The 12943-nt window shown below is 44.3% G+C and overlaps 1 protein-coding gene across 2 annotated transcripts in view; it reads left to right on the top strand.

Annotated features, from left to right (window-relative positions):
- The first annotated feature begins 10822 nt into the window (after nucleotides 1-10822).
- Nucleotides 10823-12943, top strand: part of FGD3 (FYVE, RhoGEF and PH domain containing 3) — a 107307-nt gene continuing 105186 nt past the window's right edge. For both annotated transcript variants that reach the window (XR_012675111.1, XM_075159457.1), the window contains exon 1: nucleotides 10823-11068. Coding sequence is in view for 1 of the 2 variants with exons in the window: in XM_075159457.1 (XP_075015558.1) it covers nucleotides 10921-11068 (148 nt within the window). In the remaining variant the exon portion in view is untranslated. The remainder of the gene's footprint in view (nucleotides 11069-12943) is intronic.

Here is a 12943-nt window from a genome sequence, read left to right as displayed (position 1 = left end):
TGGCACAAAGCCTAGGAACAACTCAATTCCAAAAAAACAGCTGGCAATTTAGTGTAGTCTGGTAGTTCAGGCTGCATAGTGTGCATTTCTCCATCTTAAAGGGATCAGCTAGCACATTTATTAGCCGTCGGGGGGCTAGGAAGAGGCACATGAGACTACAGAAGGAAGGAACAGTGCAAGAAAATGAGGAGAACGTGTGGGAGAGGAGTATGTTCCCTGGCATATTTGAATGCTTTTGTGTGTGGTTTCAGAATGTCTCCTGGATTGCCGCAATCCTCTTTCTTTAAGCTTCAGTTCATTGAATGATTTCCTATCAAAGTACATATTTCTTCTAATTAATATCTGACTCAATCTAAACACAGCTATATTTATCTGAATATCAACATCAAGTGTAAGCAGATACATTTGACTAGCCTCAGGTTAGGTTGCTTTTAAATGTTGTTTTAACTCAATTAGTTTCTATGTTGTTTTATTAAGAGAACTAAGTTTGCTGCCCCAGCTGCCTATGGAAAGCTACCAGCCAAGTCAGCGTCTGTGTCAGTACCAGCTTCCAAAGTTAAAATAGCCCAAACACTGTGATACCTTATCCTAGCGATAGACACGCTTCTGGGAGGGCTGGGGGATCTGTGACCTTCGGTACCCTCTGGAAATTGTGCAGAAAGTCATGGATAGAGAGAAACAGAAGGGCAATTAGGCAGAGGCAAGAAAGCCAGGCAGTGCAGGACAGGTCCACAGAGAGGAGCCACAAGATTGGTACGGGTAATGTGGCGGTCGGTCCCTGAGTGTTTTAGAACTTCATATCCACAGGGATACCACTGTGATAACCACATAGTGCCCAGCTCTACCTTATTCATTTAGAGCCTGCATCTCTGCAACGTCCTCACTTGAAGTCCCTCCTTTAGTTTGCATTCGGTGCACGCAGCTAAAATGTTTAAGTGCAGATTCTGTTGTAAGTCTGCTGTAGAGGGATGTTTACAAAAAAGGGTTGCAGGGCTTGTGTGATGACAGACTACTAGGGCTCCTGACACAAAATACAACTATTGCTATGTGTAGTTGTTTACACTGGGCAGTCTAAAACTGGTTTAAGTAGTGTGAAGAAAATTTTTCCAAGTGAGCTTTGCTCGAGAGACTAGAGGGGAGGCAAGAGTGCAAGTCCTTGCTAGGCAGGACACCTGCCCGTTGAAGACTTGCCAGGAATGCTTGTTCTTTGACCTTTGCTGGCTGTGTTTTTTATTCTTCGTGCCCAGCAAATCAAGGCATAAATTTGGAGAGATGAGTTAAAATTTGTACTAGCAGATCAGTTTGCGCAGCGTGGCTGGAGGATCTGGCCAATATGAAGGTGCCTATTAAATCGTATTCTTTACGAGTCTGGCCACCACTGAAGATCTGAACTGTTTTTTCTTCTACGTGGCATTTGTGCTGAAAGCGCCAAATTTTCAGTTCAGCCCCCTCATACTCTGTTAATTACAGAACTGCTAAATGTCTGGAACAGCTCTCTGTAATCTCAGCTCTGTGGAATAAGATTGACTGTCATCTAAGGGAAGGGAGGAGAATCCAGAATGGGAGATAAATCTTGTTCCCATCTTTTCAAGAACTCTTTTCCAGATATCAGGATACAGGGAAACAAAACAAAACAAAAAAACCCAAACAGAAAAAAAAAAAAACAAAACAAAACAAAAAAATAAAACAGAAAACACTATAGAAGCCCAAATGCCAATGCTTAAATTTAGTGCCAGTGGCTGGTTTTGAGGTCTTGCCTGTAGAACATTAAAATATTTTAAAAGGCAAACCATGAATAAGTTCACTGAAGTTCACTGGGAAAAGACTGGATGCCCTGGTAATTCTTTTCTTCTCTCTGGCTTCCTGCAGTCTTGTAAAGGGCTGTTTCATCCTTGTTAACGCTTTAATTCCGAGTTAAGGGTATGTTCCTGCAATGAGCACTTTAAAAGCTTTGTATCCAGTTCGCAGCTCTATGTGATGTACTTCCATTCATAACTAAATGGTAAAAAATGTGAAAGGGGTATTCTCGTTATGCTTGAGCATGCAATATCATTGCTTGCAACTCATTGACTGTTTTGTTTTGGCGCAGTTCTGCCAGGCAAACACGAGATGGCAGCGCAACACAGAGCGGCTCATCAGCGCAGGCTCCACACAGTGTCTTTGGCTGGCCGCAGAGAAAATGTGAGCTGATAGCAAAGCAAGAATTGTTTCTTCCGTTTCTTCCATGCTAAAAGATTTGGCTTTTGTCTCAAGAATTCTTCTCTGCCCCACCCCCTCCACAGCTTCTTCCTCTGTTTAGCTTTGCCAGTGTTCCCCATGGCTTTTCACAGCTCATCTTGAATGTATTTTTTGCTCTTCTGACAAGTTGCTAGCTTGGCAGTTTTAGAACATAAAGCTTTATGAATGGTTACCGTTGCTGCAACTGATTACCCTAAGAATCACGTGACAGACAATAAATGGAACCACAAGTGCGAAGAAATTTTTCTACTTTTTTTTTTTTTGGATCCCTCTGGTAACTCAGCTTGGTTCTTGAGTGTATGCCATTTGTCAGTATGCCACATAATCAACTATTTTGGGCTTCCGCTGGACCTGCCGTGATCAGGAACCTGCCCTGCCTGCTAATTTTAATGCCCAGTAGGAATCGGTTGTGGGCCAGCAAAAGCTACGTTTCCAGCTGCACATTAGGTCAACAGGCTTGATAGAGTGGTTGTCAACCAGCAAGAGGCCAGCCTGCATCTTCCACTTTGCCCACCCTTAATCCAGAGTTTGAGAGCACTGTTTCAAAACAGCATGGCCAGGGTGAGTACAGCAGACTGTGGCCAGTTCTGGGGGAGGTGGTTGCAAATACGTGAGCACTTGTACATATTTTCAGCTCACCACTTACCGGCATTACCAGTTTGCACAGGGTCTTTGTGAAAGGTAAGAAGCTAGGCAAGCACTGCAGAGGATCTTGCAGCAGATATTGCAGAGACCATAGCATGGTCTTACATGAGAGGAACAAAGCTAAAACTATTGAAATAAATCATAAATCTCATTACCTAATGGATAACATGGCCACACATGCATGGCAGATAGAAGAAAATTAAATATGAAATTTTATAGAAGCTGTCGTGCTTTGGCTCTCTTCCCTGTCATGCCATCACTGGTTGGGATCTCATGCTATTTTTAGGAGTCAGAGAACCAGGAATCTGCTCTTGCTTTGCAACTGATCAGGAAAAGATTTAGAGCTGATGGGAGACGTACATTGGGCTTCCTGCCACCCCCGAGCTACTTTCCATTAAGGAGCAATGGTGAATTCCTGCATCTCTGGTCTCCTTATTGGTTGTTTCTTGCTGTTTCTGTTCTAGCTTGCTTCAACGTACATTTTGGGAAAGGTGTACCTGTCAGCTCAGGGCTCTGCCATACACTGAATCATTCAGAGATAGGATAGCTTTGCCTATGTAATGTTATGTGCTTTGGTTTTGGTTGTGTGTCCTACTCATTATGCCGTCAATGGCAATTTCCTTACTTACGGATCTTTTTTTCTCCTTCTTTCAATGACTGCAGGAAAATCCAGTGTCTGATCACAACATGATCAACTAGTCTGAAAAGTTATGAAGAAAGATGTGTCTAGCTGATTGCTCTTTTCTGCACTTGACCTGAACTCATGGTGTACCTTTTTGGTTACTATCACTCTTCACATAAGAGAAATAATGTGATAGATGCTTTTACCATCTGGTAAAAAACAACCGCCAGTGCGAAACAGCCTGTCTTTGTGGTAAGACTGAACGAAAACCTAGACTTCAGTGGTATGAATGCAAGAAAAAGAGGATGGAACTTTGCTACGGAATCATGGTAAGATGTGGATGTCCATAGAGATGTGGGCAAAAATTGGCCCAAGAATGTTTCAAGGGAATTTGATAAGTGCACAGAAAGGATCTAAATTTAATGGCTTGCACTAATTCTGCCACCTTTTCCTTTTTTAATGGTTCAGTCTTCACAAAGGTGGAGTCTTCCTCCAACAGACATGTTCTGTTCATTTCTGGACACTGGTGGAGAAAAGTCTGAGACGTGTTACTCAGTTATTAATAATAATGGGAAGAAAAACAAAGTTGAGCAAATTGAGGTCTAGGTGACCGAATGCTAAGTACTGAAATGAAAAGCCTAGTTTCATTGGTTTATGAAGTTTTGCTGCCTAATACTAATGGAGAAACTACAGTAATTAATTCCAGTGACGTACCTGCTAAAATTGGTGTCATTTCTCAACAGGAGAGGGACCTACTACATCAAAAGTAGTAAATAATTCTATTATTTAATCAACAATTAAAGGCTAATAGTGCTCCATGAAAGACTGGATTTCTCTCAGAGATTTAAAGAAACTCCACCAGAAACTCCACTCTTGGGTCTGTAGTTCATCTTGTATTTTTTCCCTCACGAGTAAAGTCATGTGGTAGAATAGTTGGTATATTTAAGCCTCACAAATGGATCCCTAGTTAAGACCATGCTATTTAAAGCCTGCCTTTTCTCAATACAGTGACATCTAAGAAAATATAGGAAAAGCAGATAGTCTAACATCTCGTCTATTAAGTATATCCAAGATGTATGCACGAGGTAAAAATTACATCTACTATATAATTCAGTAGATGAAGATCTAGAAATAAAAGTCCTTTGGCTAAAAAGCCACTCGCAGATTCTGACTTTCAAGGAAGTTCAGGCTTTATACAAGTGTATAAATTAGATCAGATTTAAAAAACTGTTTTTGAAGAGATCACATAAGATGTTTATGCTGATTGAGCCTACCCAATAAATTCTATGAGAGGGTTGAAGAGAGGAGATGCAAATTGACTGTGCTTTAATAAATCGGGTTTACTTACCTGCTTTCCTGGGGACAGATGCGGCACAAGATCTTCCATGTGACAGAAAAAAGGCACATCATTGCAGGGCAGGAGCTACGTGTAGATCTTTCTTTCCCCCTCAGCTTTATGACTTAGCTAAGCCCAAACATGGGCTGGGCAGAATTGTAATTATCACCGTATTAAGATGTGGTTGTAAGGACAGCTTTGAGGGCTGCACGAGTAAGTTGTGGATAATTCTTGATACTATTGCATTCATCAAGATCCTGATAACACATAGATTAGATCTGTGAGAGAAGCAATTGATGATGGCTCATTTGAAACTTTTATAAATGGTCATTCAAGAATGTTATTGTATGAGAACCTTTTAGTAGTTTCATGAAGGGTCAAAGAGAATCTATTTTTGAAGGATTTATGTTTGTATTCTGGATGATTTAGTAATAGATTACATAAATGTTGTACTAACCATTTTGGTGATTTTTTTCAGAGTAAAGAAGTTCAACTAAATGTTTTGGCTTCAACTGATTTGCGGGGTCACCCATAAGTCACAGAATAATTACGAATTGATGTAACATGTGATGTATTTAGAGTAACATAAAAAAAAGAGATGAGAATGCCTTTATCAAAATTCAAAATAAGTCAGTGTTTGTTTCTGAACCCAGGTTAACAGTGACTAGGATGTCAAAAATCAAGTGCCGTAATTCTCTCTTCCTGTTTAAAAGCTAAACCTTATTGCCTGCCAGACCATTGTGGCATGTCTTAAAAGTTAACATTTCTAGCCTCTTTCAGGCCAAAGCTGGAGTAAATTTCTAATCTAATGGTGCCCAGAAAAACAGTATTTACCTTTCTTGTTTGACAGAGATTCCATTTTTATACCTCTCTAATCAAGGCAACAAACTGACAGAATCTCAGTTTGGCTGATTTTAGGTTACTGAAAACTTTGGGGTAAAATCTACAATGCCCTTTAGGTTATTTAAATATGTAACAAATAATTTCTGAAAAGGCTTAAAATCCTGTTCAATGGTAAGAGCATTTAAGTACCTCTGTCCTTTTCCTTTTGAATAATGGAGTTTATGTTCCCGAAAGACATTGCTTTTGAAAAATATCACCCTCGATGCATCTGTGCCATGTCAGATGATTCAATTGATAAGGCATATCTTGTTTTTGAGGGTACTATGAAAGTCAGTGTTGTTTGGAAATGTTCAATCGAATGGTGACAAGCTATAACTCCTCATTTACTTTATAATGTGATACAAAATAAATTACGAACATGGGAGTTGAAAGGACCTTCTAGGTCACTGAGTTCATCCCCAATTCTGCAGATGAATATACAGATCTGACAAGTCTACAGCTGTCAGTGATCTAAAAATATAAGTTCAAACCCACAGTAAACAGAATCTAATATATGCACAGAGGTTTCTGTAACACTACTGTGTTCTGTCGTAAGTTTAGCGTTGGTATTCTGGTTGTGGCTTGCAAACAGAGAGACACTAAGAGATCAAGAGTCTGCTGGCCGCCACACATGTTGACTTTCAGCTAAAGAGGTCAGTAACACCTCCTCATTCTCATCATCCTCTCCTGTGAGTGTGGATAGTCAAAGTGTAGCTTTTCTGGCCAGGATATTAGGAGTCCCCTAATGAACTAGGGTACTACCCTCATTTTACATCAGAGACACAGAAGCAAGCAAGGGGATCCACCACCCTCGTAGCTCATTGTTATTTGTCAAGTAAGGGCAACGGGATTATTGTTTTCTCCAGCCCAGCTAAAAGATGAAGAACGTCTCTGTTGCCCTCCTTGGGAACTCCAAGAAGAACATTTTTTGTTATGAAGATCAGGCTCTGGAAAGAGGTGACACACTTGGATCATTCATTATCTGTGATACGAACCTACCTGTAGTTTCAGAGAGTCCAGATAACAACTTTGATGTATATTACTTTAAGAAGATCTGAATCAATTTATATGAGAAAACTGGTAAGATGGTGTATTAAGAATACCAGTGAGATTAGAAAGTCCAGGATTTGAAATGCTTCAGTGTTAAGGAGAATTAACATTGATTCAGAATACAAGAATTGTGTCCTGAATGGAGGACTGCTTTACTTTTATCTTCAGTTCCTTATTTTTGTCTCCCCGTTGTTCTGTGTTTTTTTTTCCTCTGGATTCCTGGCTGCTCTGGTAACTGGTGTTGGTGAATATGGAATAAACTTGCTTTTGCCTAAGGTATCATTAAAAAAACCCCAAACCCTACCTCAGTAGAGTTTCAGCTTAAAAATATTTCCCCTTGAAAGCTACCTTTGATGAATCTTTTTTTTTTCTACTTTCTTGCAAATTTACAGTGAAAGCAACAGAATCAGTTTCAGTGCTGCCATAAATTTTGATTTTTTTGTTGCAATTGATGGTTTAATCTCATTGTGAATGAGAAATAAAGCAGTATTTCTTTCTCTACAATTGAAAAGGCTCAGTTTCAAATTCACTAATATGAGATTGCATAAATACTCAAAAGACATGTTACAGTAATCTTCAAATCTTCATTTTCAAATGAAAAGTAGTCTCTTCAGAAAGGAAAAAAAAAAGCTCTGATCAAAATTCTGGGAGTTATAAATAAGGACTCTGTACACAAAGGAACTTTGTATATTCAGTAGATTGTCATATGATGGCAAAAGCACATGAGGGTCACCCTGAGGATTACATCATCCGGAAGAGAACGCAACATGCATCTCTTACATGAAAAGCTTGTCAGACAAAACCCATGTATTTGCAAAGCCTTAGCTTCTTGGTCTCCAATGTCTAAGAGGTTATTTTTACCCTCTTCAGATTTATCTTTCCTGGGCATGCAATGGTAATCCTTATTTAACTGCAAAGCCTACCATGAGGGAGAATTAATTTGTGTTGAGAGAGCTCTTCCTGTAAAAGAATTTTAATGCAGTATGACAGGCAACTTGTTTCTTTTTAGGGGGAGAAAGAATGAGTATGTGTGTGAACTTTACTAACTGCTTACACTGCATTTATTGACCCTTTTCTCTTACCCTTGCATATGTGTGCATCAGACATCAAGGGTTTTAAAACAATAAAAAATATCCCACGATAAAGACCACATTCAATGGACATTGCCCAATGCTTCAAAGCTTAAACGGAAGTAGTATATTGTACTGGGTACAAAGTGCAATTTGCATTTGCAAATAAGATTTAATAAAACTAAGACCTTAAGGTGCTCAGCAAGATCCAGTTCAATGCAAAAGATCGCCAATCAGTTTCTATTCTATTTAACAGAAGCTTTGACTTCTTTAAGATTAAGCCTGAGAACAGCAGAAGTGACAGAAATGTTGACAAGACGGACTTGTTCCTATTACGACTTCCTTCATGAGACACTGAAGGGAAACAGCTTGGGTGGCTGAGATAGTCAGGTTAGGAGGAAAGGGCTTAACATAGCTGGATATGGATCTACAGCCTGCAACGCAATAAAAGGTTGAGTCCTACACTTTTACTGAAGAGTCATAAACTGTGCCGCAAAGCACTACCCAGGTTTTGTTCCTCATGCTTTTAAAGGACTGGATGCCTCTCAATTCAGGGGGAAAAAATGACAATATTTAGAGGAAGTGTCCCAGCAAACACCTTCCTGTTCTAAAACCAATTCTGTACTATTTTGGTTTTTTGCTGGTAGTGTCAGCCTACCTTCTCAGTAGCTTTTATTCCTTCAGCTCCCTAGCAGAGTTGCAAGAAAGAGCCCTTCATTTCTTTGTTGCTTATCTACTGAAACTGCTCTCTGACTCCAAATTACTTGCCTTGGTTGAAGAAATAGCTTATTCTTAGATGTGAAGAAACTTATACTGGCCCTTTGTTACAATCTGAGCTGGCCAAAAGTAATGGCTGCAATTTAATGTTTGCTTAAATTGTAAACTCCCTCCAGAATTACTCAACTGATTCTGGTCAGAGATACAAATCAAATACTGCAAATGCCCAGATTGTAAGAGTTGAGAGCACCTACAATGAAAAATGCTCTAATTCTCTAGATAAAACCCAAATCAAACCAAAATGCTGGCTAGGGTGGGGAAAGAATTAGATAGGAAATAAAATGATCCTTTTAAAGAACGCTGGTTATTTGGTGTTCTGGTGCTGTATCAAATACGCTTAAATGCTTACAACAAACAGTTGTGTGTCTCAGCTTTATCCTTTATAGCATGGACCTTGCTTTCTTGAGAGCAAAGAACCTGGGTAATTTGCAAAAATTTTTAAGTTTGTTTCTGCTGAAGAACACCGGTTATATCTGATAACCATGTAGCAATATGGTAAGCTCAGATCTGCCCCTTCCACTTAAGGTGAAAGTACCTTAGAGATGATGTGCCTCGTTGTCCTAAAGGACAGGACTAATTTCAGGGAGCTATAACCATTTCGTACAGCAATAAATGCAGGGAGTCTAATCTCTGAAATCGTTAGTTGTATGTTAAATTTGTATATGTATATTAATGCTTTGAGGTAGGATTTTGAAAGTAACAGGTAGGATTTTGAAAGTAACGTCAAGAAATCCAGGCTGGTTCATTACTGATAAATCTGCTTTCTTATTCTGGTTTAACTACAGCCCATTCATAGAGGTACTCTAGAACAGCTACTCCTTTTATTCAGGAATAATTAGCCCAAAGAAATCCATTTTATGAATTTCATTACAAAAATATTCTTCATTCCACCACACTGTTGAAGTTACCCAAAAATGTATTTCCATAATGGGGCCTACATCAAAGCCGAGCCTTTAAGGGGAAAGATAAGGCGCAATGACCAATTACTGGGTAATAAAAATAGACTACAGCCCACTGTAGTTAACTTTTGAATTTACTGTTTTGCATTTTTTCCTGAAGGTAAATGCCTTTGTGAAGACAGTTTTACATGGTTTCATTCTTTCAGAGGTAGATTGCTTGATATACGCTTTTAAGATTAATACATTTGTTTTGCTCAGTATCATTCGCCCCTTGCGATGAGGAGCTGAAGATCTCAACTCTCAGAAAGCTCTCCTTTAAACACGTACCTCACCTGAAAAGGCAGGGTTTTACCTTGGCTGCAGCACACCCGCTGTGGAAGGAGCACTTCACCTGCATCGCGTTAACGACCTGTTGCCCGCGAAGGAGAGCATCGCCTCCGGCTCAGCTGTGATCGCTCCCGGCGTGCCCTGCTCCCTGACCAAGGCACAGAGCAGTGAGTCGGGGGCATCTCCTGGCCTCACTTTTCAAGAAGCCCTGAAAGATCTCGTGGCTTGGGGGGGCGGTTCTGGGAGGTGGGAAGAGGTTGGTGGTCTGAGGGGACCAAACAACAGGGCTCGTGTCCGAATCGCTCTCTGACGCGTACATAAAGGACAGGACGCCGGCTTGGGGAGCCATCCACGGCCCTGGGACGCGCGGTCTCAGCTGGGCCTCGCCACATGCCCTACAGCCGCCCCCAGTAGCTGCACCAAAGAGCTTTTGGCTCCGAAGGCAAGAGCCGGTGCGGGAGCCCGTAGCCCTTTGAAGGCTCCCCTTCTGCTGGTTTTTATGGGATCTTGGCCTTCGCCCTGGGGATGCTTCCTATTGACCAACGAAACGGGGAGAGCCCTCTGTGGCGTGCGCGGGCGTCCCGAGGGGCCTGCGCGCCCCCTCCTCCCGGCGGGCCGGGCCTCCGGGAGCCCACCCGGTTTGCCTGAGGGGAGCGGGACGCGGCCCTCTGTCCGCACGGGACCGTTTTGGCTCAGCGGGAGCCCCTCGCAGCGCTGGTCCCGGAGCCACGCAAGCGGTGGACGTTGCTTTCCCCTCAGCCAGTGCGGGAGCCGCTCAGCGGGCCGGGCGGGAAGGAGACCCCCCTCCCCGCCAACGCGGCCTGCAGCGGGGCCCCCGCCTCCCGGCCGTAACGAAGTGCTAGGCCGGGCGGGTGCTCTCCTCCCCCGCCGCCGCCCCCGGGCCGGGAGCAGCACCTGGTCCCCCGGCAGCCGGCGGGTCCCGCTGGCCGCCTGGGCCGGGCCGAGCCGAGCCGAGCCGGGGCGGGCGGCGCGGGGCCGAGCGGCGGCGGGAGCACCTCCCGCCTCCGCCGCCTTTGGGGGCGCCTTGTCCCGCTCGCGGCGCCTCATGGCGCGATGCAGCTGCAGTGGGAGGGAGAGGAAACCCACCCCCCTCGCTCGGCGGCCGCCTTTGTAACCGCTCAGCCCGGCGCGCCGCCCGGCCCAACTCGCAGCAGCTCGGGGAGCGCCGGAGCGCGGCGGCGGGAGCAGATGGAGCCGGAGGGTAAGGCTGCGCCCCCCGCGCCGCGCCGGCGGCCGGGCCGGGCCCCGCTGCCCGCCCGGGGAGCTGCCCCGGCGGGGGCATGTCTGCCGCCCCCCGCGCCCCCGGGGAGGGATTGCCGTGCGAGCTCCGCGCTCGCCCGCCAAGTTTTCTCCTCGGCGGAGGCTGGGGCGGCCAGGGGCCGCGGGGAGCCCGGGCGGGGGAGCGGCGCGGGGCGGGCGGGAGTCCGGGCGGGGTGGGGTCCGCGGGGTCCCTCCGGCGGGTGCGGAGGGAGGTCGGCCCCTGGGCCGGCCCCGCTCCAGGTGTGCGAGGGCCGGAGGGGCAACGCAGCCCGCCCGGGCGCTGCCCCCCCCGCCCGCGCTGCCCCCTCGCCGCTCGGCGGGCGCTGCCGCGGCGCCGGGGCCCTCCTCTACCCGCTCCTCCCCGCCCTCCCTCGCCCCTCAGCGGGCAGCCGGGCACGGCCCGGAGCGGCGGGCGGCAGCGCCCCGGGGCCGCGGGGGTCGGGCGGCCCCGCGGGGCGGGGGCGGGGGCCCGGCCGGGAGCGGAGCAGCCTGAACAGATCCGGGGCGACGCTGGACTTTGCTTTTTTTGAAAATTTTTTTTCTTTTTTTTTTTTTTTCCCTTCCCCCATGAGCGGGCTGGTGTGTTTCTAACGCAGACCCATTGTCAGCGGGGTCCAAACCAGCCGTCTTCAGGGCTGAGCTCTTCAGCTGGGGCTGGCGAACGCTGCTGCCCTGGTCGTCCACCTTCTTGGAGGTGAAGCGTTCGCTGCGGGGAGTTACACAGCGGTGCCTCCCTTGCAAACTTGGAGGTTGTCTGCAGGCACCTCGGAGAGCCTCGTCCCTGCACGGCTGACAGTGCTCAGAGATTGCACCTTTGAGTAAATATAGTACTAAGCTGTGTAAATATATTTTTAGTTCTCCTAAAACCACATAAAACCAGTTCTGTTAAACACTTATTTTAGTAAGACTATTATTAACTGCATAGATCAAATTTATTTCCTGCCAATCCATATTTAGGCACTTATGAAATGCCAAGTTTTTCTCCACTCTCTCCTTTTTAAATACCTTTTGGAGCTGTTAGTACTTATAATGTAAACCATTTCTAGTTGCAAATTGGAAACCTCTGAGCCATAATGGTCTGTTGCATTTAGCTGGCTGTCTCTGGTAAGCTCTACATTCTCATACAAAAAAAGAAAGAAAGAAAAAAAAGCCCTAAAAACCTTATGAGATTCATGTTTAGGAAATTGGCTGCATACATCATAGCTGTTTTTTAAACCTCAGTACCTAAGTCACATTTTCCATTCCAAATAGTAAGAGTGGTTAAACTATGTTAAAGGGATATACGCTACCTTAGTTCCCTTGCAAGCTTTAGGGAATTGTAACACAAAGGAAAATGGCTCTACAAGTTAAAAGAATCTGGGACTAACCACTTCTTGCAGTGCCTGATACACAGCAGCACCAAAGAGTAGAAGAGACTATTGGCAATTGTTAATGACCAGAATTGGTTTTGTTGTCCAAGCAGAGAAGTATGCAGAATGTAAATGGGATATGTATGGTGACAAATACATTGTTAAAAGTATTCTTGTATTCTTTATAAGGAGTTTATTTTTAATAGAAAGCTAGTTTTCACAATGCTATTAGGATGTTTTAGTTATACAGTTCATACTCAAACTAGCTGAGCTGTGTTTATAAAACCATACCCTGAAATAAGCAAGCTGGTTTTGTTCCTGATTTATGGCCCAGTTCTTTATATTGTCTCCTTACCTTAAAAAAGCTAGAGAAAAATGGTAATGAAATTGGGTTTAAAGAAATTCCTTCTTTTGAAGAACTAAATCCTAATTTTTAAAAAATGGAAGTTGTCTGCCCTGCTTCTCGG

This window comes from Calonectris borealis, chromosome 10 (assembly GCF_964195595.1).
Source record: "Calonectris borealis chromosome 10, bCalBor7.hap1.2, whole genome shotgun sequence".
Lineage (NCBI taxonomy): Eukaryota > Metazoa > Chordata > Aves > Procellariiformes > Procellariidae > Calonectris > Calonectris borealis.
Note: the sequence above shows the minus strand (reverse complement) of the source record. Positions and strands in the feature narration are given on the sequence as shown.